The 26,736-nt window shown below is 33.9% G+C and overlaps 2 protein-coding genes across 2 annotated transcripts; one reads left to right on the forward strand and one right to left on the reverse strand.

Annotated features, from left to right (window-relative positions):
• The first annotated feature begins 1,265 nt into the window (after window positions 1–1,265).
• On the forward strand, window positions 1,266–9,193 carry LOC114263477 (alpha-mannosidase 2-like). Its single transcript, XM_028204025.2, has 4 exons — window positions 1,266–2,146; window positions 3,123–3,272; window positions 5,368–5,400; window positions 6,029–9,193. The coding sequence occupies exons 1-4, from the start codon at window positions 1,583–1,585 to the stop codon at window positions 8,759–8,761; spliced, it is 3,480 nt and encodes a 1,159-aa protein (XP_028059826.2). The 5' UTR covers window positions 1,266–1,582; the 3' UTR covers window positions 8,762–9,193.
• Window positions 9,194–11,170: 1,977 nt separating this feature from the next.
• On the reverse strand, window positions 11,171–14,499 carry LOC114263478 (zinc transporter-like protein). Its single transcript, XM_028204026.2, has one exon. The coding sequence runs from the start codon at window positions 14,330–14,332 to the stop codon at window positions 11,624–11,626; it is 2,709 nt and encodes a 902-aa protein (XP_028059827.2). The 5' UTR covers window positions 14,333–14,499; the 3' UTR covers window positions 11,171–11,623.
• Window positions 14,500–26,736: the final 12,237 nt, after the last annotated feature.

A 26,736-nucleotide genomic window follows, 5' to 3' on the forward strand; every position in this document is an offset into this window, starting at 1 on the left:
TTCCACTTTTTCCCTCCATATTCGAAGCTTTGGTGAATGACGATCGGCGATGAATCCAAGTCCGCGGCGAACATCGACCTTCTCTCCCTCTCTCCCTTTGTCTTACACCGAAGATTTGAGCCACTATTTGAGCTGCCTGTCGCTCTCTCTTTCCGATTTCATCCTGCCGATGTGTACCATCCATGAGGCATAGTGATCACAATTATTTTCAGATTCTTGGTTGCAAAAGAAAGGAAATTAAAATCTATGAGAATCTTCTCTTCTCTACAGAAGAGGTAAAACATAAAACACTGAAAAATAAATAAAACAGAAAAGTAAAAGAAAGGAAATGGAAGGGGTTGCAATTCAACACTGACCTCAGTATGCCATTGCAGAGGATTTTTTATTTTATTTTTTAAAAAAAACAAGACAACAAAATGCAAGCAGTAGAAAAATAAACAAATCAATCTAAAAGCAAAAGAAAAACAAATCTCAATAACAACTTTAAAAGGGGTGAAAAAAAACAAATCTCAATAACAACTTTATTTGGATGGAGGGCTGAGCCATAAACACAACAAAACTCTACAGTGGGAAGAACTTTGAGCAAACTTACAAGCTCAGCTTTCTTTTTGGTTTCCATTGTTACACTTGCATCCAAACAAGTTATAATTACACACAACAAAATTAAAGGGAGAGAGGGAGACACCGGCAGATGAAATCGTGGCTGAAATCTTCGGATTACGACAATGGGAGAGAGGGACAGTCGATGTCGATTTACCTATGATCGTCATTCACCACAGCTTCGAAGAGGAAGGGAAGAAGTGAATGGAAGGGAAGTTCTGCTGCTATGCTGAATGATATTTTTTTTTAATTGCCAAACTTGATCTAAGCTGCAAGTTTTGGCCAAAGTGACGTGGCCAAATTCTGACCCTTGACGGGAAGATGACGGGAGAGAATTGGCTGGAGAGGATCCGGACTCGCGGGATCATTTTGACATAAACTTGGCAATTAGTTTTGACAGTGATATACTTTATTCCATGGTCCGCAGCCCAACGAATACGTTCCAAACATGCATTGGTTTCAGCTACAGCAGTGAATTTTGTAAAGGATTAAATTATTTGAAGTGTTTCTATTTCGTTAGTCATAACCATAATCAATATATATATATTTTAAAATCAATAGTTAAAAAAAAAAAAAGGTTTATGAATGTAGTCAGATCTTAATTAATTTTTTTTTAATAATCACTCTTCAAAATATTTATGTGACTTTACAATTGAAAAGTACACACTGCCATATGGGTGGGACTTACCAAATTTTTATTTAATTTTTTTCCTCTAAGGAAAATGAGGAAGATGTTGTATTGACCTCAGAAAGGTTGGATTGGGCCTTCCACCTTGAGGCGGTCCTCCTCTCTAGTAGTAGTAGTCAGTCTTCTCTTCTCTAAACCACCCCCCAAACTGCACTCCAAAATACACACACATTAGATCCCATCTACCATCTTCAATATCCTCTGCACACACCTCAATCCAAACCCATACAAAAACCCATCACAAAACTCCATTGTTCTTCCCATTCCAATCGTCTTCTTCAACTACAAAACCCCATGGCCTCCTACATCGGCGCCAACACCCGCCGGGGAGGAGGGTGGGTCCGCTCTCTCCTCCCCACCTCCTCCGCCACCTCCTCCGCCTCCAAATCCAAACACTCTCGCAAGTACCGCAAACGCGCCGCCCTCAGAGACTTCATATTCGCCAACTTCTTCACTATCGGCCTCTTCCTCTCTCTACTCCTGTTCCTCATCGTCGTCTTCCGCTACGGCGTCCCCAAACCCTTCTCTTCCCATTTCCGCCGCCGCAATCACAGGCCCCGAAAGCCGATTTATCGGAAACCGCCGGCCTTGGCCGACCGCGATGTTGTTTCCGGGGCTGCTGTGGATATAACGACCAAGGATTTGTATGATAAGATCAAGTTCTCGGATGTCGATGGTGGGCCGTGGAAGCAAGGTTGGAGGGTGAATTATAAAGGGAATGAGTGGGATTCTGAGAAATTGAAGGTTTTTGTTGTCCCTCATTCGCATAATGATCCGGGTTGGAAGCTCACTGTTGAGGAATACTACGATCGACAGTCTCGCCATATTCTCGATACCATCGTCGAGACTCTTTCCAAGGTGATCCGAGTTTAGTTTATTGGTCTCAATTTGGCTGGGTCTGTTGTGAATTGAACTGGGTTATTTATTCCTTTTGGTTTGGAGCACAGGATAAGGAGCATTTCTTGCTATTTCGTTTGGGTTTATTCATTTTTTCTCAAAGCAAAAATATTGATAAACCATGATTTTGCTTCAATCAATGTTAATTAAAATGCTGGACAATCTGCTTTGTTCAATCAACCCGAATTCACATTTTTATTTTTACAATTCTTGTTGAATTTGAACAAATTAAAAACAATACTACTAGTTACATGAAGTTTGGTGTTCTACTGTTTTGAAGCCCTATCATTTTTTTAATATTAAAAAAAAAAATTCAGTTGTTCTAAGTAAATTAACTTGGATTGTTGCTTCTGTAACTGGCTTTACAGGAATTTTATATTCATGTAACTCATAAGACTTATATTTTGTTACAAATTCATAGAAGTAAGAAAATTGGTTAACTAATTGATAAGGGGAGACTTGTATACTTTACATTTTGAAGAACCTTTCTGTAGCCATCCACTTTGACAATCATATTTAAGAAACAAAAATTGATAAGTTATACAACGGTAGAAGGAAGAGGAAAGGATGTATAAAGTATTAGTTTTTTTTTTTTTTTTTTTTTTGTCAAATAAGTATTAGCTTCACAAAGGATATTTCAGTCATTTACTTTGAAAATGAAATACTTGTGCAGGATTATGGGTTAGAGAATATTTGAATTTGTTGGCCTTGAAAACAACTAATGGGGCTATAACGTATGAGTATTTATTGTTCTTTAACAGATGCCTGTTGCCAAGTGCTCCTTTTTGGGCGGAAAATCTTAATTATGACGCATGTAATTGAACTTAATTTGGGTTAATTAATAGTTCATTGATATTATTTTTTTCAGGTCTATGGTGAATTGTTTTTAATTTTGAATGCTGCATTGATTGAGATTCTTTATGAACTTGCTTTTTAGGACTCTCGCCGTAAATTTATATGGGAAGAGATGTCTTATTTGGAGAGATGGTGGAGGGATTCCTCAGATATTAAAAGAGAATCTTTCATCAATTTAGTGATGAATGGACAGTTAGAAATTGTTGGAGGTGGTTGGGTGATGAATGATGAGGTAAGATCCATTAAAATGTAGTTAATTTTAAGCTTCTTCTCCCCATATCCTTCCTCCACTTCAGTTGGTTTGAATGTCTCATCTTTTTTTCATTTTGGCTGCCTTCAAAATTTGTTTTGGTATGGATTTGGCTGTGATTTCATTTAAGTTTAGTTCTACTGGTATATGTTGTTTTATGCTAACTTAGATGCGTCATCATCTTGTAATGTCATGCTTATTGGGCACTAACAAATGTATGATTTTATCTCATGTTGGATTTCTCTATTGATCTTTTGGAAGAATTGGTTATCACTATAAAATTACTTGCTGTTTCACTTTCATATTGGTGGGAAATAAAACTAGCCTAGACAATTTAAACTGAAAGGCCGAATGGATGCGTTGAGTGACAACTCAATTGATCACAGTAAAAACAATGCTCAATTAGTACACATTAATGTGTGTTTTGGGGAGGAAAAAGATTGAGTACACACTTAACCTTTGGCATAATGCACAAAGTGATAATTTCAAGACTTGAATACATAACCTCAAGGTTATTTGGCCAAGTCTTAACCATTGAAATAAAAAATGGTTATTAGGCCATCACAGTGATGCACAAAAATAAAAAATGCAAGGCACTCAGCTGTCCCATATGAACACAGGGAAGTGAGGGCAAATGCCTATTGCTTCTTTAGCAATGTTGGTAAAAGCGTGCTTAAAGTGCAACAGTAGGGTAGCTTGTAGTAGTTAAAATGACGCACATGTACAAAAGTGCGTTTTTGTGCTTTTTATTTTTTGTTTAGTATTTAAAAATACATAATTTGTTAGTTTTAGTGTTTAGATCATAACAGGAATAATTTGACCTTTGATTTGTTTTATAAATACCAATGTTTTGGTACTCTTGTGAAAACTTCCATCACAAAAGCTATTAGATCTGGTCTTATCCTAGGATACGTAACTGGCCTTGAAAGGGTTTCAATTAATGCATGTCTTGGGATTTGTGGACTTGGAGTAATCGGTGTCCATCCGTGATTTTGACTTCTTAATCCTTTGATTTGAGTGGTCTGGTTCTTAGCTATGAAATTAAAGATTTCTCCCCATTGAAGACATGAAAATGGGATATATACGTTGCAGCTTGGTTACGAGCTGTCAAGTGATAATGCCTCTCTTGCTATATAATAGCAACTAAAAATCTATTAAAGCTTTATAAGTTACACATGAAGGGCAATTTGTTTCCTTACATTAGCATATGAATTCTTTGGAAGCACATTACTCACGAGGTTTCGGAAATTGACACTCATGATATTCTCTTGCACTGATGTGATAGCCTCCTAGCAACAAACGTTAAGGTTGCGTTTGGTAAAGTTTTGTAATTATGATTTGAGAATATGAGTTGTATTTTGAGTTTGTGAGGTTTGGAATTATGATTTGAGTGTGGAAAATTTGTTTGGTAGAGAGTTTTGAAAAGAGTTTTGATTTGAGTGGGGAATTGTTGATGTAGCATTTGATATTTGATACAAAAATTTACAACTCATAACCAAACATACAACTCAAAATTATTTTAAAGTACATAAAAAAATTTTAAAAATTCAGAAAATGTTTATTTCGATTATATAAAAATTAACATATCAAAAAAAAAAAAAAAATTCACTATTCCGGTCAACCGGCCGGACGACCGGTTAGGCAAAATTTGCCAAAAAAAAATTCCGAAAAGCGCGCCTGAGACAGAGTTCTCTGCAGAGTTTTCTGCAGAGTTTTGGAAAACTGATTCTAAAACTCCTAGCAAACATGATATTCAAATGTAGGTGTAGAATTATGTTTTCAAAACACAACCAAACGGAGCCTAAGTGTTTTATTTATGAAAAAACCTCTTCACTGTCTTTGTCTCTGTCTTTGTCTTCTCTGTCTTGAATTTTGATGTTTGGATTCCACACGAAACATATATCTCTTTAATCAATGTAACATGGAAGAACAATTTGTTGCGCATGGAAGTCAAAATCCCTAGATAGAATGAAGTTGTTTACTTATGTCAAGGGCTGAAGGAAATATTTTTCATTGATTCTCAAAGAAGTACATTGAACAAGCTTGACTTACATTTGTTTAATTTCATTTTTTGCAGGCTAATTCACATTATTTTGCTATTATGGAACAGGTACGGACCTCCCTCTTCATAAAATTTACATTGACATATGTTTTTAGTATCTAAATGGAATAGTTACATTTTCAGTATCTATATTTAATAGTTAATGCATTCAGCCTTCTACTGTACTTATGGTTTAAGGCCTTTTTTCTGTTTTACTGTAAAAAAACTATGCGTATAGATGCCTTATCTAAAGACTATGCAGATGATTATTCATAGTAGATTTCTTATCTTATGACCAGTAATGATTATGTCATTGTGATCTTTTTTATGCTGTTATTTGTTAATAATGTAAATAATCTCAAGCAGAGAAGGCTCAATTTTAATAAGATCCCAACAATAGAACTAAATACCTTTTAACACTGGGACTTTAGAGTGGTAATGCTTTCGCATAGTTCTCTAACATAATGGTATTGGTTTGGACTTCGACCCTTCTGATGAAAAAGTTAGCCCAGGGAAATTTGATCACTCACATCAGCATGTGCAATCATATACTGTTTCCTATATTTCCTGATGCATGGATTTTCACCACCTCTTTTCACTTGAGTGATGATAATAGGTCACTAAGGTTTATATATATATATATATATATATTTTAATATGAGAGTGCTCTCTAAATTTTGTTCCATTGATGTCTTAGATGATGGAGGGGAATATGTGGTTGAATGACACCATTGGGGTTGTTCCTAAAAATTCTTGGGCAATAGATCCTTTTGGTTATTCATCTACCATGGCGTATCTTCTGCGTCGCATGGGCTTTGAGAACATGCTTATACAGAGGACCCATTATGAGCTTAAAAAGGAACTATCTCTGCAAAAGAATTTGGAATACATATGGCGACAAAGCTGGGATGCTGAGGAAACAACTGACATTTTTGTCCACATGATGCCTTTCTATTCTTATGATGTTCCGCATACTTGTGGGCCAGAGCCTGCAGTTTGTTGCCAGTTTGACTTTGCAAGAATGCGTGGCTTTGTTTATGAACTCTGTCCTTGGGGAGAACATCCAGTAGAGACCAACCAGGAGAACGTGCGGGAGAGAGCACTCACACTGCTAGATCAGTATAAGAAGAAATCGACATTATACCGAACAAACACGCTTCTTGTTCCCCTTGGAGATGATTTTCGTTACATCAGCATCGATGAAGCAGAAGCACAGTTCAGAAACTATCAATTGTTATTTGATTATATCAATTCTAACCCCAGCTTGAATGCCGAGGCAAAGTTTGGAACTTTGGAAGATTATTTTCGAACACTTCGAGAGGAGGCTGACAGAATAAATTATTCACGTCCCAGTGAAATTGGATCTGGTCAGATTGGAGGTTTTCCTTCTCTATCAGGTGATTTCTTCACTTATGCTGATCGACAGCAGGACTATTGGAGTGGCTACTACGTATCTAGACCTTTCTTCAAGGCTGTGGACCGTGTATTGGAGCATACACTTCGTGGTGCTGAAATGATGTTAGCTTTCTTATTGGGACACTGCCAGAGATCATCGTGTGAAAAGTTGCCAACTGGTTTTGCCTACAAGTTGACAGCTGCAAGAAGAAACTTGGCTCTTTTTCAGCATCACGATGGAGTAACTGGTACTGCGAAGGATCATGTGGTTGAGGACTATGGAACTCGGATGCATACCTCTTTACAGGATTTGCAAATTTTCATGTCTAAAGCTATTGAAGTACTGCTTGGAATCCGCCACGAGAAATCTGATTCTCACCCAGCTCAGTTTGAGCCAGCACAAGTGAGATCTAAATACGATGCCCAACCAGTGAACAAAGCGATCAGTGCACACAAAGGAACTGCACAATCCATAGTCCTATTTAATCCTCTGGAGCAAACAGGAGATGAAGTTGTGATGGTTGTTGTCGACAGGCCGGACATGACCGTTTTGGACTCAAACTGGACATGTGTCAAAAGCCAAGTGTCTCCCGAATTGCAGCATGATAAAAGTAAGATTTTTACTGGGAGGCACCGAGTCCATTGGAAGGCTTCTGTTCCACCTCTGGGATTGCAAGTATATTACATTGCTAATGGGTTTGTTGGATGTGAAAAGGCCAAGCCAGCAAAACTCAGAATTTTCACAAAGGACAACCATTTACCTTGCCCCGCTCCATATGCATGCTCGAAATTAGAAGCTGACACTGCGGTAATCCAAAACCGGCATCAAACTCTTACTTTCGATGTCAATCTTGGCTTGTTGCAGAAAATAAGCCGTGAAGATGGTTCTGAAGATGTTGTTGGTGAAGAGATAGGTATGTATTCTAGTTCAGAAAGTGGGGCATATTTATTCAAACCCAATGGTGATGCTGATACTATTGTCAATGCTGGTGGGCAGTTGGTGGTATCTGAGGGTTCTTTTATGCAGGAAGTTTTTTCTTACCCGAAGACTTTGTGGGATAAAACTCCAATCTCACACAGTACCCGTATTTATAATGGCGATAACACTGTACAAGAATTTCTCATTGAGAAGGAATATCACGTTGAGCTTCTTGGCGGGGAGTTCAATAATAGAGAACTAATAGTTAGATACAAGACAGACATTGACAACAAAAGGATATTCTATTCTGATTTAAATGGATTTCAGATGAGTCGGAGAGAAACCTATGATAAGATTCCTTTGCAAGGAAATTACTACCCAATGCCCTCGCTCGCCTATATGCAAGGACCAAATGGTCACCGCTTTTCTGTTCATAGCAGGCAGTCATTGGGTGTGGCAAGCCTTAAAAATGGATGGCTAGAGATCATGCTTGACCGTCGATTGGTGAACGACGATGGGCGTGGTCTTGGGCAAGGAGTGATGGATAACCGACCAATGAATGTAATTTTCCATATCCTTGTGGAATCCAACATTTCCTCCACTCCAGATCCTGTTTCAAACCCCCGACCCCTAAGTCCCTCGTTGCTCTCTCATCGAGTTGGTGCCCACTTGAACTATCCATTACATGCATTTATTGCCAAGAAACCACAAGAAATATCTGTGCAGCCACCGCCAAGATCCTTCTCTCCTCTAGCTTTCAACTTGCCATGTGATTTGCATATTGTGAGTTTTAAGGTTCCTCGTCCATCAAAGTATTCTCAGCAACCCACTGGAGACCCTAGGTTTGTTCTAATTTTGCAGCGGTGGCATTTTGATTCTTCGTACTGTCAGAAAGGCAGGGCTCAATGTTCGAGTGTAGCTGATGAACCCATAAATCTGTTCGACATGTTCAAGGGTCTTGCAGTCTCGAATGCGCGAGCTACATCTTTGAATCTTCTGCATGAAGACGCGGAGATGCTTGGATACACTGAGCAAGGAGATGTTGCCCAAGAAGGGCACGTGCTAATTTCTCCCATGGAAATACAGGCTTACAAATTGGAAGTACGTCCTCACTAATGAGTTCAAAGTACCGATCCTGTTGCAGTTTCTTCAACTGGTGCCAAATGCTGGGTTAGTGGCGGTGAAGATGAGCCTGTGTTTGCTTTGAAACTGCCAATTTCAGGAATATCAGGATGACTCATCTGTATACTAATATTTAACGAAAGATAGAGCTGTTCCAGGTCTGTGACTATCTGTAAAAGTGACCAGCTCATCCAAATGATGTTTGCACAGCATTTGGTATGGACCTGTTGTTTTGTCAAGGAAATTAATTTTTCTGCGACTCCTTCCATATTGTATTTGGATAACTGGGATCTGGTGCCTGATAGAATGTGTTGACTGTTGTCATTAGAAAATTTTGCTTTATAAGGGTGATTTTGGTTTAGGACTAATTGATGTTTAAAATGCATATATACAATATTCGTATTGTTAGTGTGATTGATTTTGCAACAGTGTTTCCTGGAAACAATTTGTGATGTTTTTGCGCATGCCTAATCGCCTTTGGAAAAATTGTTGGTCCAAGTGGTCCAATAGAATTATTTGATTCCCTTGTGTTTGATTATATATCAATATCACCATGTTTTATTGATCAATATCTAGTGTCTATGTTCGGTTTACAATTGTTCCCTTTACAAGTTGTATTACATGAGATTCAAGCATAGATTACACAATTTATTATCTTGTACTACTAATTCTGCTTTGGGCTTCTTCAATTCAAGATCTTCACTACTCTAGTCTAGGGTGGAGGATACCACCCCCACAGCTCTTTGGAACTGTACTCCGTAACTTGTCTTAGGCTCAAGTAGTTTTCAAAGCCTCCTGCTATGTACTGTGAACTCAGATCATACGTAAAATTCCGTGTTGTACCCTTCTCCTAACTCAGTGACCAATACCACTACGCTTGTTGCCTCCACATGGGTTTTGTATCTTCGCCTCTTGGAAAATTGTTGACGCTAATCAAGCCCGAGGTAAAGTGGCAACAATCTCATGATTGTTCCAGATTTCCAATGGTTTAATCCCTTACTTTAGGAACATTGACCTAGGCTGCTGTGTAGTCTTCTCTTCGAATCAAGATCCTCTTTTTGAGGTTTCTACTTGACTTCCTACTTGCTAGGTCATTGGGCCCACTTTTAGACCTAATTTCGATAATTCAAACCGTTCACATTTTAAGATTTGTTGAGTATATCATATTTATAAAAAATCAAGTTGATCGGATATAAAAAAATATGTATTCGGATCATCGAACTAAAAACTATTTTTTTTTTAAATTTAATAAACAATTTTCCGAACACATGCTTTCTGATATCTGATCAATTTGATTTTTCACAAGTATGATTTACTTAACAAATCTTAAAATGTGACGGTTTGAATTATCAAAATTAAGCCTAAAAGTGGACCCAATAACCTAGCAAGTAGGAAGTCAAGTAAGAATATCAAGAGAGGATTCTGATTCTCTTCCTGTGTTTTCTGCTGCTTTGTCTAGTTGTCAGGCTTTCTTGTGGGGTTGATGTATGGCATGCTTCCTAACTTTGTAAGTTATCAAGTTGTTTGTGCTAGGGGGTGTTTGTTTGGGTTTTTTTGAGTCAATTTATAGCTTTTAACTTTAAAAAAGTTATTTTGGACTGTTTGATTAAACTTATTTTAAGCAGTTTCTAATTCTAACAACTTATTTTAATTCAGAAAAATTAATTCTGAAAAGCTACTCACCCCAGTTTTTGCTGTGAATATGTTAATTTACAGTTACTCTTAGATTTTTTTTTTTTTTGTTTTTTAAAAATAAAAAAAGACCCAAATGGATTATAAATTATTATTATTTTTTTTTTATGAGAAATTTAGACAAGTAGTGAATAATAAAAAATAAAAATTAATTGAAAAAATTACTTAACAGCTTATTTAACAAACGCTACTAAACAACTTAAATCTATAATCCAACAACTACACCAAACAAATTAACAGTTTCTGATTAAAGTCATAATTTATAATCTATTAAGTTGTAATCTATAATTTATTTTAACAATTACACCAAAAGTAACCATATAATCCTCTTTTTTGTTATCTTATTTTTATTTGCATTTGCTTAATCCCCATTATCATCATGGGCAATTTATTTTCTTTTCACAAACAATGCAATTCTGTTTTCAGTTCACAGGCTTCATTGAAGCTTGTACCACCCAAATATGGTATCAACTGATGGACATGTTAATCCTCATTATCAATATCATCATCGGCATTTCTTTTTCTTTTCACAAACAATACAATTATGTTTTCAGTTCAAACACTTAATTGAAGCTTAAAATCCCACTACTCAAATATGGCATCAAGTTGAAAAAGGGCTCTAATCATCACACCATCTCTCTTGTATGGAAAGACCAGTCAAACAACATTCCATGTAGGTGTAGTTTCAAGGCCAACACAAGAAGACAGAAATGACACAAGTAACACATCTAGATTAAGTAGAAATGCAGCATTTAAGTAATTGTATGTTGCTTTGAATTTGCCACTGAAAGCTAACTTATAACTGACAAAAACAGTAAAAGTATAGCGTACAGATCCACTGCATATTCATTACAAATTCCACTGTGCTGTCCAACGAAAAGTACCATCCTCAACGAGTAAAGATGCATGATGACATTTAAAAACAGCAAGCTTAAGTGTGATACAAATTGACGCTTCAAGATCTCAATCCATCTAGCTGCAACACATTCAAATCCATCTGAATTCAAGTACAAGCACGGTGATCTTGAGGAGCAGAGTGACAAACTTGTAACATTTTTGTAGAAGTTTGTCATAATCACATTCAATTCTCAAAATTGATAAGCTGCTATTTTGATCTGCTCCAAACACTTCAAGAAGGTGAAAACTAAGTTGGAAGCAAATCCCTTAATTACCCTTCGCACATTCTACCTGCACTGTCAAATCCTTGACTCCAGCATCATGTAATATATGTGACACCTGTGCCTTAGCAGAAGCCTTGTCTTTCTCCGTTGAGACGTGAAGATGAAGAGTGCCCACAACATCTGTGCTCGTGAAACTCCACACATGCAAATTTTGAATGCCACATACTCCCTTTATCTTCACAATATCATTTATAGCTTCCTTAAGATCCTGTTCGTGAGCCTTAGGGACTCTTTGAAGCAAAATTTCAGCAGAGTTCCTGAGCAGAGGTATTACAGAAGATACAATTAATACGGAGATAAATATTGAGCAGGCAGGGTCTGCAACAAGCCATCCCTTATACTTGATTAAGAGGGTTGAAATAACAACGCCAACACTTCCCAAGGTATCTGCCAAAACATGCAAGAAGATGCCTTCCATGTTGTGGTCAATGTGGTGGTGGTGGTGTTTTTGCACTTCTTCTTTGTGAGATGGTAGTTCTTTCTGTTGAGAAGTGCTATTTTTTGAAGACAGATGGACTTCCAAATCTGAACTATGAGCATGGTTGTGAAGATTTCCTTGAACATGTGAATCTCCCCCTGAGTGGACTTCAACAGAATGACTGTTGAAGCTTCTTGAAGAACTAACTGTGCTTTCGCGGAAATGCTGATCAGCATGCTGCTGCTTATGATCATGATGATGGTGATTCTCCTGGTGGTTGTGATCATGAGCATGGTCATGGTGATCGTGAACATGATCATGGTGATCGTGACCATGGCACTTGGCACCACTAGTTTTGCGGCATTCTGTATTGTCAGGACCGTGATGGTGATTACAGTCTTGGTGTACATGGGTATCACTGCATGAGTCATTATGGCCAGAACATGGTTTTTCATGGGAGTCATTGGAAACAACTATACATTCATGATCATGACCATGAGCTTTATGATCATGTCCATTGTGATCATGTGAATGATGATGGTGGTGGACGTTGGAGTTGGAGTTGGAGTGGGAGTGGGAACATGATCCTGTTCCACCATGGGCGTGATGATGCTCTTCGTGGAAAAAAATCAAACCGACCACATTCACAAGAAGCCCTCCAACAGAAACTGTCAAAAGACTATTAGTTGATATTTCTTGGGGGTCCAATATCCTCTCAAATGACTCCAACACAATTAGTGCTCCAACAAGAACCAAAAAAACAGCATTAACATATCCTGACAGAACCTCGAATCTCCCACGACCATAATTAAACTGGCTGTTTGCTGGCAGCCTCGAAATATAAGAAGCATATAATCCAATTGCAAGAGCTGCACAATCGAATAACATGTGACAAGCATCGGATATCAACCCAAGACTGTTGCTCATGAACCCGGCAACAAATTCCACAACCATGTAACCCGTGTTGATCAAAAGGAAAAGTGCAATCTTACGGGACTTTCTTTCACTCAGAATGTGGCGGATAGGCTTCATGATTAAGGTAGTAAACGAATCTGAACGCTCTAAACCCAATTCAAGATAACTTGAATACAGAGGATCCAATTCTCTAACAGCGATCCCAAGCAATAAACCACATATCAACAATCCCCAAAGTGAAAGCTCTGGAAAATAGAACAGCTCCAAAAGAAGAATACATATGAAAGTGACAAGAAATTCCCTCTGCAAATCTTTGGAATTTACTAACTTCTCATCACTGTAATTCTCACTCAAAAGTACCCCAAACACAACAGTATTAGCTAAGGGCCAACCTAAACTTCCAATAGAAATACTGTCTCCATCTGCTTCAAACAAAAACATACTAACAACAGCAGGAATGAAAAGCACAACTGTTGTGTAAAACAGCGAAATTAACCGAACCCGTTTTTGACCCAATTCCCTAACACTCACCCAATTCATAGAAACGCGTTCATAGCACCCTAAAAATCCAGAGAGAAAAGGCAGCAACATCGGCCAAATCCTAAAACAATTCTCACTAGGAACCACTGAAAACCCGAATTTAGCAACATTTACAGCAGAGAATGGAAAGCATTCGATTCGATCCCAACTGACCGATAACAAAAACAACCCAATAAACAATAAGAAAAACCCACGAACCTTAGATGATCGAATTCGATCCAGATGGCGATTTCGGCCCTCGAAGAAGAACCGAGCAGCGACGTTCCCGGACAATTCGGCGAGAATCATGGCCGCAGTGCCGCAGTACAGGAGGGCTTGGAATCTGATGAGGAAGACGATAGCAAGAAGGAGAGATTTGGAGAGAAGAAGCCTGTGCTGAGATGGGGAAATCGAGGAGAGAGAGAAGATGGGTTGTAGTTGTTGTTTTTGACGGGAAAAAGATGGAGAGAAGAGAGAGAAGGCAAAGGAGAAGAGGAAGGAAAGGAGGGAGACGAGGAAAGAGAAAGGAAAGATGGAGAAAGAGGAGGGGGAGGAGCGGAGGAAGGGGAGGAGAGAGTAGAGAGAGCGGAGAGAGAAGAGGAGGAGGAAGAGGAAAGAGAGAGAGGTTTTCTTGGTGGGTGATTTGTTGTTGATGTTGAGGATGGAGAGGCGGTGTTTGGAAGGAGTAGGGGTTGGGGTTGATGGAGGGTACGGGTATACAGGGTAGGATCTAGGGGTGGAGGTTGCGGTGGCGGCGGCGATGGTGGTGGGGATGGCGGTGCGTGAAGGGAGTGAGAGGCGGTGAGGGCGGTGGTGGTGGTGGTGGTGGTGATCGGCCATTGCTGACTGACTCTGTAATTTTGGGGAAATCCAAGAGAGAGAAGACCGCAATGCAACCCAGAGAGATAGATATTTGTTTGTTACTCAAAGCCCACTTGGTTAAAGAGGGGCCAACACTGGCTGGCTGTCTCTGGTCCCCTAGCTTGGGTCCAAGTCTACGTGCCTAGTTTTTATTCTATGACTGAAGTAATATAACCGTTGCCGAATCAGATTTTATTATTTTTTTTACCAGTGGATTTCTATTACATTGTTTAAGGATCTGTAATTAGGAGTTTTCAAATGGTCCAGGGATAAAAAAGAAAAATGCTTGAGAGCACTAATTAGTACTCCCACTAATTAGGTGGCAGTGGGTTTCGCCATTAATGATGTGATGTTTTGGTTTTGGAGTTGTATTTTTTTTTTTTTTAACTTTTTTAATGCATTAGTACTATTAGTGGTGGTGTTTTTAGTGGGATGAATCATTATTGGATAAAAAATTTCATATTATTCAATCCGACTAACCCGTCCCAGCTCGCTAGAGTGTCCAGCTCATCCTAATTCATAAAAGATGATTTAGGGTTTTGGATTGAGTTTTGTAATCTAAGTCCGTCCATAATCCCCGGTCCAAGAGTTTGTATAGATAAATCTAATGTTTAGTTTGATTTTTTTCCCCTCATTTTCAAGTGTTTTTTTTTTTAATCCGTTTCCCCCTCTACTTGTAGGTATTATATGTTACTTGATTGTTTTTTTAATTATATGAGATGTAAAAAGGTAAAAAAAAAAAAAATTCAAAATACTTGAATATCTTGGAAAGAAAACAAAAAAAATAACTAATGAAAATATTAAAAATATGTACAATTTAATAATATAAGTGTAATGGAAAATGTGTAGTCCAAATCAGTTTGATTTTGACCATAAGATTTGGGCTTGTGAGTGGGATACGATTTTAACTTTTTAAATAGGCTTGACTCATTGACTGGTTAAATTTCGAAAAATCCATTAAAATATGAGATTTGAACACAATAATTATGGGTTGAGTAAATCTAACATACCTTATTGATGACCCCTATTTATAATGAGTTTTTTAAAAAATAAAAAATAATGATAAATTCTTATGATACTCGCCAAAAAAAATAAAAATAATAGAGAGAATCTCAGTCGGTCATTAATCTTCTAACACTTGTCTTGTTATTTGTTAAATGTATGGTGTTTGAACCAATAAAAATTAATTTTTAGCACCACAAATTCTTCTCCAACCACACTAAACAAAATGTTAGACACCTAAAAAATTCTATCAAATGTGAGATATCCATATAAGATATTTGATAACATTTTTAGAATATCTGACATTACTCAAATAATTTTCTTGAAAATAAAGAATATAAGTCTAGGTATATAATTAAGATTGTTCTAGTGTAGCAGGTAACATGTAGTAGGCAAGTAGTCTTGACTCTTCTCTAAGTTGTAGAGAAATTGATTCATGCAATTTGAACTATTACAACAGGCAGATAACATTTCTCACCGTTTATACATATAATTTTTTTTTTAAATTTAGAAATACAAAAAAAGAAAAAAAAAATCATAAAATCAGATATAATGATAATTTCTACCTTTTTATAAGTTCTATACTTATCTAAAAAAAATTGTATCTGATTTGATAATTAATTTATATAAATAAAAGAATTGATTTTTTGTCGCTCCATTAATTTTTCTTAAAACAACGTCATGCAAATAAACTGTTTATACATATGATTTTTTGTTTGATCAATTCTTATACAAAATGTTTTCGCTCCTATTTTCATAAATTAAAAAGGAAACTCATAACCTTGAAAATTGTAGATAGATTTCCCAAGTTCCAAGACAACACGTGTCCCCTATTTTCGGAATACAAACGAAGTTTGAAAAATTCCAACATGTCTATGCCACCCGTAAGATGCACAACGAACGGTCTATTCTATTCTATTGTAAGCTCTCTCTCTCTCTCTCTCTCTCTCTCTCTCTGAGTTGGCTTCTTCAATCTCATACTCAGAGTTGTTCAAAAAAATCTCATGCTCACAGAGTCCTTATCATTCCCTCTAAATAACATCTCCATATCAATTAATAGCTTCTTCTAACAAGTTACTTTTAGAAAAGCCACGTTTTCAATAGGCTGACGAGCTTGAAATGAACAATACATATGCATTCTTTACTGTAAAAAAAGAAGGTAATGAGTAATGACTGACTTCTGTTCTTATTATGCTATGAATAATTAATATTTCAATTCAATGGGATGATTTTGTTGATGGGTATATCTTCATATTGCTTTTATGTTAAGTAGGAATTCATTCGGTTTGAACTGCTTGAAGTGAAGATTTACCAAGAAAGGGGAAGTTAATATTCGTGGTGGGGTGGGGACTTCATGGGCATGTGCTGCTAATGACTGAACCTGATCCAAACAGGCAAACCTTGAGGGTTTGATCAGGTAACCCCAAAATAACTTGTTTCTAGCATTATCTCATATCAACCATTTAATGATATAAAATTTTCAAAACACTTAAATATTAAGGTATAATTTAATGGTTATGAGTAAATTGAGACACGGGAGTAGAAAATTTTGAAAGCATGTGATCTCAATGCTTGCATACCTATGGTCATTGAAGTATATAAATAGAAGAATATTGCTGTATAATATGAGAAATTTAGCCAAAACTCCTTCATTGATCCCTTGTTTGGTTAAAAGGACATCTCAATTTATTTTGGGCAAATTACATATACCCCTTGAGGTTTGGCTAAATTACAGATACTTCCCTGAGGTTTGAGAAATTACGAATTCCCCCCTGAATGCTATATTTGCATAAGAAATTAGGGGGTAATTTGTTATGAAATATAAACCTCAGGGGGCAAATTGTTATGAAAATACAAACCTCAGGGGGCGGGATGTAATTTTCGAAACCTCAGGGGTATTTGTAATTTAGCCAAACCTCGAGGGGTATATGTAATTTGTCCATTTATTTTGTTTCATAAACTCTTGAGGAAAAAACACATAATTGAGTAAGGATAAAGTAAAATATCTTTTTTTTTTCTTGGACAATATTATCAGAGTAATATGTTACTGTGAATCAGAGTAATATGTTACTGTCAAACAAAGTAATTGTCAAACAGAGTAATATGTTACTATTACTGTTTATATCAATTTCGACGATAAAATTTTTTTTAAAAAGAATTTCATACTCAACATAGATTTTATTTGATAAATTTTGACGAAAGAATTCTAAAAATACTAATTTTATTAAAAATCGTCATCTATATCAAAAGTTATATTATTTTAAAATTTAATATTTTGATAATAGTGGTTAATGTTAGACTTTTTAAAAAAAATCTTGGGTAAACTTCACTTCACCCCCTTGTGATTTGGGCCGGGTGCAGTTTACTCCCTGACATTCAAAAAGCACTATATAACCCTCTGTAGTTGATGGAGTAAAACGCACAGTTAACTTTTCTATCTAAAATAATAGAATGTGAAAGTCACGCTCCTCTATAAATTGTGGGTCTGTTTTTACGACGAAAATATCCTTTTTATATCTTCAAATTTACAAAAGATGCATTCTATTTTGGAGAACCAGTAAAGCAAATGGACCAACCTACATCAACAATTGCTGGTTCAAAAAAAACCTACATCAACAATTGATTGGGTGCTTGATCCTTTTTCCTTGGGGACTCACTGAAGGCAACGGCTCAGGCTCATGATCCAAAACAAATTTATCCTTTGTTGCATTCCGAAATTCCTCCACAAGTAATCTCCGGATTTTCTGTATATTGATGTGTAAGTATGAAGCTGAAACAATTAGGCCGTGTTTGGATCAATAATTTGCAGAGGAAAAGAAAATGTGAAGCGAATGGTGAAAGAAATAGAATCTAAATTTTTGTCACATTTCCCTTTCACTTTCCTTTCAGCCTTTGAGGAGCCTCGTCAATGAAACGTTCCATAAAGAAAAGAACAAATAGGCCACAGTCATAGTCATTTCTCTGTTGTGGAACCTGGTGAGAGAATGAATAGAATAAGGCAGAAAAGGTACAAGTTAGAATAAAAAACTCAATGGAAATGTGAGAAATTCTCGACACCATGTGCTCGAAAAAGAAAACTACTGCCATTAATAAGAGGACGAGGAAGGATCAAGCACCCAATGCCATTATTACATATTATATCATTAAACTTAATGGGACAATCTTAATTCATTGAACTTAAGCTTTGATCCAAAAAATAGGGAACCCATAAAAGATTTGTGCTTATTATGGATTTTAATAAAGGTGTTGAAGAAGATGAAGATAAAGATGAGATTATATATGTATATATATGTATATGTATGTACACATATAACGTTTGAAATGGAGAGAGAGAAGAAGAAGATGAAGATGGAGAGAGAAAGAACTGGGTTTCTCCTAAAATAATATATATGAGAGTATAATTGTCAATTTATAACTTATGTTAACAAAAGTTAGTGTGCATTTTAGTCCATCAACCACATGGGGGTTATGTGATGATTTCCGAATGTTAGGGGATAAACCGCATCTGCCCCAAATCACAAGGGGATAAAGTAAAGTTTGTCCAAAAAACTTTTTATACTTGTTCTTAATGCATTAAAGTTTTATTATGAGGATGTTTTGACCGAATCTCTCTATAAATATAAGTTTTGTAGTACAACTTGAGGTTTGGAGTTGCGTTATCTCTAAGTCTCATATTCAACTCTAGTATTCTATAATTCAGGGTCACGTGCGGGTTCTATTTAAGATTTGTCCGACTTATATGAAAGGGACACTTTACGTGAGTTTCAGAATTAATCGGGATGTACATAAGCTGACTTAGATATCCGATCATGAAGAAAAAATATAAGTTTTGCAGAATTGTTATAAATAATGATGGCAGTTTCATTATTATTATTTTTTTAAATGAGATTGGTGCTTTCTTTTAACCTCCTACACTTTTTTGTGCTTTGATAAAATAAAAAATAAAAAGATTGTGAGAATACTGAAAAAAGAATTTAAATGCTTTTTTCTTTTTGAAAAACAAAGTGGCCCATTAGTAAGGTTCATAATTGTAAAAATGTCAGTTTCTATATATATAAATTTTGATTGTTTGTCATTTCTCTAAATAGAATTCAATTAGTTGCACTATACCTGTTTATTTCACTGGATATAAAATGGAGGATATAATATGACGTGAGATTTAGTCAGGATATATAATGAATAGGATATACGTATTTGATAATATATCCTCAATTCATGTTTGTTGACTTGATATATAAGATTAGATATATATTATCCATGTTTGTTTTACAAAATATATTGTGGGATATAAACAAGTAATTTCCAAGATTGCCCTCATAATATTATACTATATTATATAAATTAAATAATATTATATTATATCAAATTCAAAATTTATATTAAATTATATTATATTAAATTAAATTCAATAATATTTTATTATATTAAATTCAAAATTTGTATTAAATTATATTATATTAAATTAAATTCAATAATTATATTATATTAAATTCAAAATTTTATATTAAATTATATTATATTAAATTCAAAAATTTATATTTAATTATATTATATTAAATTAAATTCAATAATATTATATTATATTAAATTCAAAATTTGTATTAAATTATATTCAATAATATTTACATTATATTAAATTCAATAATATTAAATTAAATTCAATAATTATATTATATTAAATTCAAAAAATATATTAAATTATATTATGCTAGATAGACAAAAGGATAAATTGGATTTTTTAAATCATATCCCAACCAAGGGGATATGATATAATGGGGGTGATGGTATTGTATATCCTCTATTTTTGGGGGATATATAATCCCATGATATATTATATTCCCTTCAAAAAAAAATTACAAACATGAGATATGTGAATTTCACCGAAAATAATATCCAATCCCAATATTCATATCCTGAAATCAAACAGGGCCAAGTTCTTATCGAGCCTGCGAAATGCACAAAACGCAAAGGCTAGATTTGATAATTACAGAATCTATTAGTACAATAATTTACGCAAAATGCAGAAAAGCTATTGTGACATGACACAATCACGTATAATTACAGATATTACATATTAAACCTGATTTTATTTTGTATGGCACAAACCCACATTACTGCAATTATTTATGTAATTAAACCTGATTTTTTGCCTTCTCGTTTTGGCCAAGAAAAGTAGTCAAAAAAATTATTCTTAATTCGGTAATTTTTTTCAGAATAGCAATTCAACACATTAATATAGTATTTTTAGACTAATCAAAACAATAATTGCAAGATGTTTGGAGTCAAAGGTACCTTGATTAACTAGGATATACATGCATGTGATGTTTTTGAAAGTACACATTTCCCAATGAACTTGATGAATCCTGCAACAAATGAAAAATGATTTGGAAATCAAAATTAAAATTGAAGTCCATAAATATGCCTTTGTTTGTATTAAGAAAGATTATGGTGGTCTTACAATTCAAGTCAAATATTTTTATCAATTTTAGTTTTATTTTCAATTTACAAGCTATTATTGAAAGAAAATCCATCTTCATATTATTTAAATATTTTAAAAGATACAAGTTTAAAAGCAGTCAGTCATCCGTCATAATTCATAAAGTAGTCTTGGCAATTCAATAGGGTCCGTATACTTTTTGCATGATTTTTTAGGGCACTACTAGTAATCATTTTACCATATTTGCCAAACCCTAGGAAAGGAGAGGATGTTGGGTGGTTTAAAAGTATTGTTTCACCTCACTGGACGCTTGACATTTGTCAATTTGTCTCTTATTAAGTTAATAAAAAATATTGAATCTCATAATGCTAACCAATCATATTGAGTTAAGGCATCATATTGCAACGTCCCACTACCACTACATAATTTTTCCCAGTGAAGTCCCTACCAAATCGAATGCATATCTAGAGTTATCCAATATACAAGACCAGAATAAGTTGGGTATGCACCACAAAGTCTCATGCACAGTGTGTCCGCACTCTTGTCTGTTTTGTGTTCTTTGCCTGCGTGTCAACTCATCAACTTTTTGAAATGAAATATTATCTTGTCTACTTCATATTTCAAATCAATTCACACTGAAAAAATTTAAGAGTGAAAGACTCATTTTCATTAGATAATTAAGAGGCAAAAGCATTAGGATCTTTTTATTGAGTTGAGTTTTTCTCAGTTTGGATTTGTGTGATTTACGTAGGCGTCTCATTTTCATAATTTGAACTGTTGATTTCGTAAAATCATCTATGTATATTATCTATAAAATTTTATTACCTTTGTTTTTAAAAAATAACAATAAATATATTTTTAAAAATAAATCATCTCATAATAATTTTCTTCTTTTTTGAGCTACTTCCCTATATCATTAGCTAAGCAGTTGTGATAAGCTAACATACGGTCAGGTGAAGGCCCAATCCGAAAAGGCCACCCATCCCAAGTCTAATATCTATCTATCTATCTATCTATACTATTATAAAGTGAACATCTCTTATGGTGTCATGAAGCTTTACTCTCCTCATGCCATGTGGCAGTGTTTTTTATTTTACTCTCCTCATGCCATGTGGCAGTGTTTTTTATTTTTTTAAAAAAAGTTAAACAAAGAGATGGGTAAGGTTTGAACCCATGACCATGGGTTTAAGTATGAGGATTCATACCACTTAAGCTAAGTACACATTATAATATTAATTTCATTATTATTTTCTTTTATTCCTATTTATTTAAGTACACATTATAATATTAATTTCATTTTTATTTTCTTTTATTACTATTTATTTAAATTGCACACGCATCGCGTGTGCGCAGCCGCTAGTAATTTAAAATGAGAACTTGGGAAGAGTTGGCCGTTTTAGTGATTTTTTCTTTTTCATCTATAGTAAAAAAAAAATTAAAAAATTTTAAAAAATTGTATGCTTTTGAATTCTATTTAACTAGACGGATAGGAAACCTAAAAAATAAAAATTGAAAAAACTTCCAAAATGGACCAAAAAAGTAAAAAATAGTTGGGTTTTTTGCTTATTTTTTTTTTTTTTAAGTAAATCATTATTTAAAATTTTTCAATATTTCATTTCACTTTTTAGATTTGTTTGGCCAATATGGACTTAAAAAGTAAAAAAAATTGACATAATTTTATAAAAATTTACTAGAAACAAAAAATTTTAAGTGTGCCAAACTCAAGTAATGTAGGTGACCAAAAGAAACTTGGCTTTGCCATATGTTTTAGTGACAACACTGTTATGTTACTGGAAAGTTATTTGTAGTGGGTGTGTCAAATACGAAGTGATTTCCATCTCATAAAACCACCAAATTGATACAATGCATAATGCATAGAGTATCTGGTGTTATTGAAGTGTCAAAAGCAAATATTTGCTCCTTTTGATTTGCACCTTCCCATGTTGGAGATGATCTGCAATTCTGAAACATTACAAAGTAACTTTGAAAAGTCATCACAAAAAAAAAACAAAAAAACAAAAAAAAAAAAAAAACAAAAAAGCAAAAAAATAGCATAAGGTTTGCTTTAATTTAACAGATTATTTTTGAGTTTTATTTTTGTTTTTAGTGAATATGTTTTTAGAAAAAAAATAGGTGATAAGTCCACTTTTATGGATATATATGTTATTAATGATTGATTTATTTTCATTATAATAATATGATTAATGAAATATATCGGTGAAAAGTACAAATCATTGTTTTAAAAGTTTTTTTTTCTACTTTTATTTTTTTATTTATTATATTTCTTTCTCTATTCTTGCACACTACTATCAATCGCTGTCTATCGCCAACTTGTTGAAAAGGTCATACTGCAAAAGTCATCGACGGCCAACAATGGCTGACAAGTGGACACGTGGAAAGATTGACAGATATAAAAATAATATGATCTTTCAAATTGTTATTTTCTTTTTAAACAGAAATAAATAAAGTGCGAGTAATTACTCCAAAAGTTTCAAATTTAGATTTATGGCATCAATGACTTTATTTATTTATTTATTTATTATTATTTGTAAATTCATCTATCTAATTTGGATATATATAAAAATACAGTATTTATGAAGAAATCTAAAAAAAAATCACTAAAAATAAATAAAAAAATTGAGAAACTATTTTTTTAAATTTTTTTTTTTATCTTTAGTGATTTTTTTCCAGATTTTTTTTCTAAAATATTCTATTTTTTAAGTGCATTTAGATCTAAAATGTTAAAAATGTTTAAAAAAAAACACACCAAAAAAAAAAAAAATCTCCAAAACAATTTTTTGGTTTCAAAACCAAATAGAAGTCATTTTTTTTTTGGAACAACTTTTCAAACTATAATTTTATGTTGAATAACATCAACTTCATCATCAAACATATCTATGTTAGAGATTGACTATGGAGTAATTTGAAAAGTTGGTTAAAAATTAATTTTTTGACTTTTTTAATTATTTTATTCTTGTAAAAAATATAAGAAATGATGTGACCCAAAATAAATTAAAAGCTAAAAACTAACTTTTAGCTAACTTTTCAAATTGCCCCTATGTCTACAAACACAACCATAGAATAAAAAAAAGGAACAGAAAATGGATCTAGTGAATTGAACACCAAGTAAAATGAATATAAAATAAGAATTTTTTAACAAATTTGCTAAAACATATACATTTATATGTATATGTATGTAACTGATTTCAAACTGGTCAGACATAACTCCCTTTCAAAGAATCTCAAGGAGAATGCGCCCATAAATGTATTCGTCATATACTCTCTGCAGTTACAACAAACTCACATGTTGGAGTCCACTCAACATCATTCATGTGTTTAATCTGCACGTACAAAATTAGTTCCCAAAAAATAAAAAAATAAAAAGCAATGATATATCATCTTCACAAACGTGAGATGCGTGTGTGGCCATGTGAATGCGAGCCTTGACAGTTTATTTTCCTAGAACCGTTATATACTATCACTTAAATTTTATCATTTTTTATTTGTTAGAATACCACGTTTACTCTCTTTTTATTTTATTTTATTTTATTTTTTTTAATTTTTTTTTATTTTGTTAAAATTGAGTAAAGATTTAAATTGAAAGTTTCATCTAATATCAAATATTTTAACGTTAAACTTTTAATTTTTATCAAATAACTGGTCAATCGGGAGGACGACCAGGAAGCTGTCCAGATGGTTGACTAGCCTAGTGTAAATTTTCTTTAAATTTTTTCCAATTCAGTCGTTCATCCGGTTGACCGGCCGAACATTTATTCAGTCGTCTATCAATGGTCACTTGTGAGACTTGATGAAAGGTTAAATACTTTCTTAATTTGATGAAAAAAGTAAGATTCTCTTCATTTGAAGCCAATTTAGTGAAACGGTTGGAATATCGTTTTCCCTAAATTTTTATCAAAGTTAAATTTGATGACTCTTACAAAGATTCATTTGAAAAATATCAATTGTTATTGAAAAAAAAAAAATATTCATTGACTTGTATATATTTGTAATGTTATTATATGATATAAAAAAATAATACCGATAACAATGATGATTAAGGGATGTTCAAATTCTCCACCTAAATTTTTTTTTCTCTATCTGTGTTTCTTTATTTAAAATTATTTATTTATTATAAGATAGATAGTTTAAAGAATAAAACATAGAAAGACAAAAGATTCTAAGGTGGATCAAAATTTAAAGAATAAATTTTTTTGGGACCAATTTTGTTCTCAACAATGGAAATTTAACAAAATCAAGGCTTAGTCTAATACTCTACATTTCAGGTGTAATTTTTATTAGGTACTATCAATTTCGTAAGGATCATGTCCGTAGATTCTGCTCAAGATTTGTCCAATCTACAAAGAGAGAGTATTTTGCGTAAATTGATTCCGACACTTAGTAACAAAAAAAAAAAAAAAATGATATACAAGTCTACTTTTAAATCCACTTTTTTAGGCTTAGTAATGTGTCAAAATGATAATTAATTGATAATTAGAGAATATTTAATTATTAATTAATTATTTTTTTAATATATCACTGACTTTAGAAAATATGTATAACTTTTAGATATAAATAACAATGCTTAAAAAAAAAAAAATTGAAAATTTAAACCATTGAATCAGCACCTGTTCCTGTGATATTTTTGCATTGGGATAGTTTTTTTTTTTTGGTCCAGCCATCTGGTATCCGACCCTTCGGGCCGACTAATCCGGATTCGGGGCGTAGTTTTGGATGGTTAGACTCAAAGCCCCTCCCAATTGGTGATGCGGGGAATCGAACCGTAGTCCTTCCTACCAAGTCAAGCTCCAATCGCCACTTGACCACCAACCAATTGGTTTTGCATTGGGATAGTTGGCCTGTCCATGTGTATCATATTTGCCACGCGGCAATGTTACAAATTCTGTAACACGTAACATTAAATTAATCTTACGTATGAATATCAAATACTACTAAATTTTTTATAAAAAAATCCATCAAATCTAACACTAAGGCCCCGTTGGAGAACTTACCTTTTTAGTCAAAAAGTCAAAAAGTTACTAAATTAGTCAAAAAACCAACAACTCATACCAAAAAGTCAAAGATTCTTTTTTCTCTCTACATTTTGCACATCTTTTCGTAATTAGCCAAAAAAATTATCCCAAACATACAAGTTTTTTTTAGCTACTTTTTAGTTAAATAGCCAAAAAGTTACTAAATTAGCCTGTTCCCAAACGAGACCTAATTTGATAAAAAAACAAAGAATAAAGGTTGAGACTGCTTTTGGGGGTCACTTCCTTGACCCCTTTAGTTTTGATTGGTCATTTTTTTTTTTTCTTCTCACCCAATCTCCAACCTCCATAAGTGTGAAAAGATAGTGGGGATGAATGTTTTACGGGGGTCTAAATCAATGCCCAAAAACAAATTTGTAACCTACATTTCCTATGAATATTGCTACAACATAGGCATATGTACCCGTCTTGATTGACCCGCCGTGACGACACCACCAACTGATAAAAAAATAATCCATTGGCCCTTTTGTCTTTTATAAATCTGTTTTTATGCTTCAAAAAATAAAAACAACTTATGGTGATGTCCTAGTGTCCCATGAAATCAAAAGAATCAAACTTTGAGCTAATAAATTTTAAAATATACTTTAGTTTTAAAATTTTAAATTGTTCCATTTTGGTGTTAAAGTATGTAAATGTTACATTTTTGTCTATTTTATTATCATCATTTAAAACTAATAACAAGATGAGATGTATTTTTATAATTTTACAAAAATAAATAAATAATAGAATTAAAAGATTACGGACCAAAAATGCAAGAAATCATGTATTTCAGTGATTAAAATAAAGTAAAATGTATATTTTAAGAATGAAAACTTGGCGAAATAAAAACTTCCAGTCTGCGTATATTTGATTATTTTAATTTTGTTAAAACTTGATGTAAAATTTTGAAAATACCT

The sequence above is a fragment of the Camellia sinensis genome, chromosome 1 (genome assembly GCF_055761805.1).
Source record: "Camellia sinensis isolate YWXY chromosome 1, ASM5576180v1, whole genome shotgun sequence".
NCBI lineage: Eukaryota > Viridiplantae > Streptophyta > Magnoliopsida > Ericales > Theaceae > Camellia > Camellia sinensis.

Coding starts and splice junctions, on each gene's coding strand:
- LOC114263477 (XM_028204025.2), top strand. CDS start 1,583: ATGGCCTCCTACATCGGCGCCAACACCCGCCGGGGAGGAGGGTGGGTC. Junction 2,147..3,122: donor TCGTCGAGACTCTTTCCAAG/GTGATCCGAGTT, acceptor CTTGCTTTTTAG/GACTCTCGCCGTAAATTTAT. Junction 3,273..5,367: donor GTTGGGTGATGAATGATGAG/GTAAGATCCATT, acceptor CATTTTTTGCAG/GCTAATTCACATTATTTTGC.
- LOC114263478 (XM_028204026.2), bottom strand. CDS start 14,332: ATGGCCGATCACCACCACCACCACCACCACCGCCCTCACCGCCTCTCA.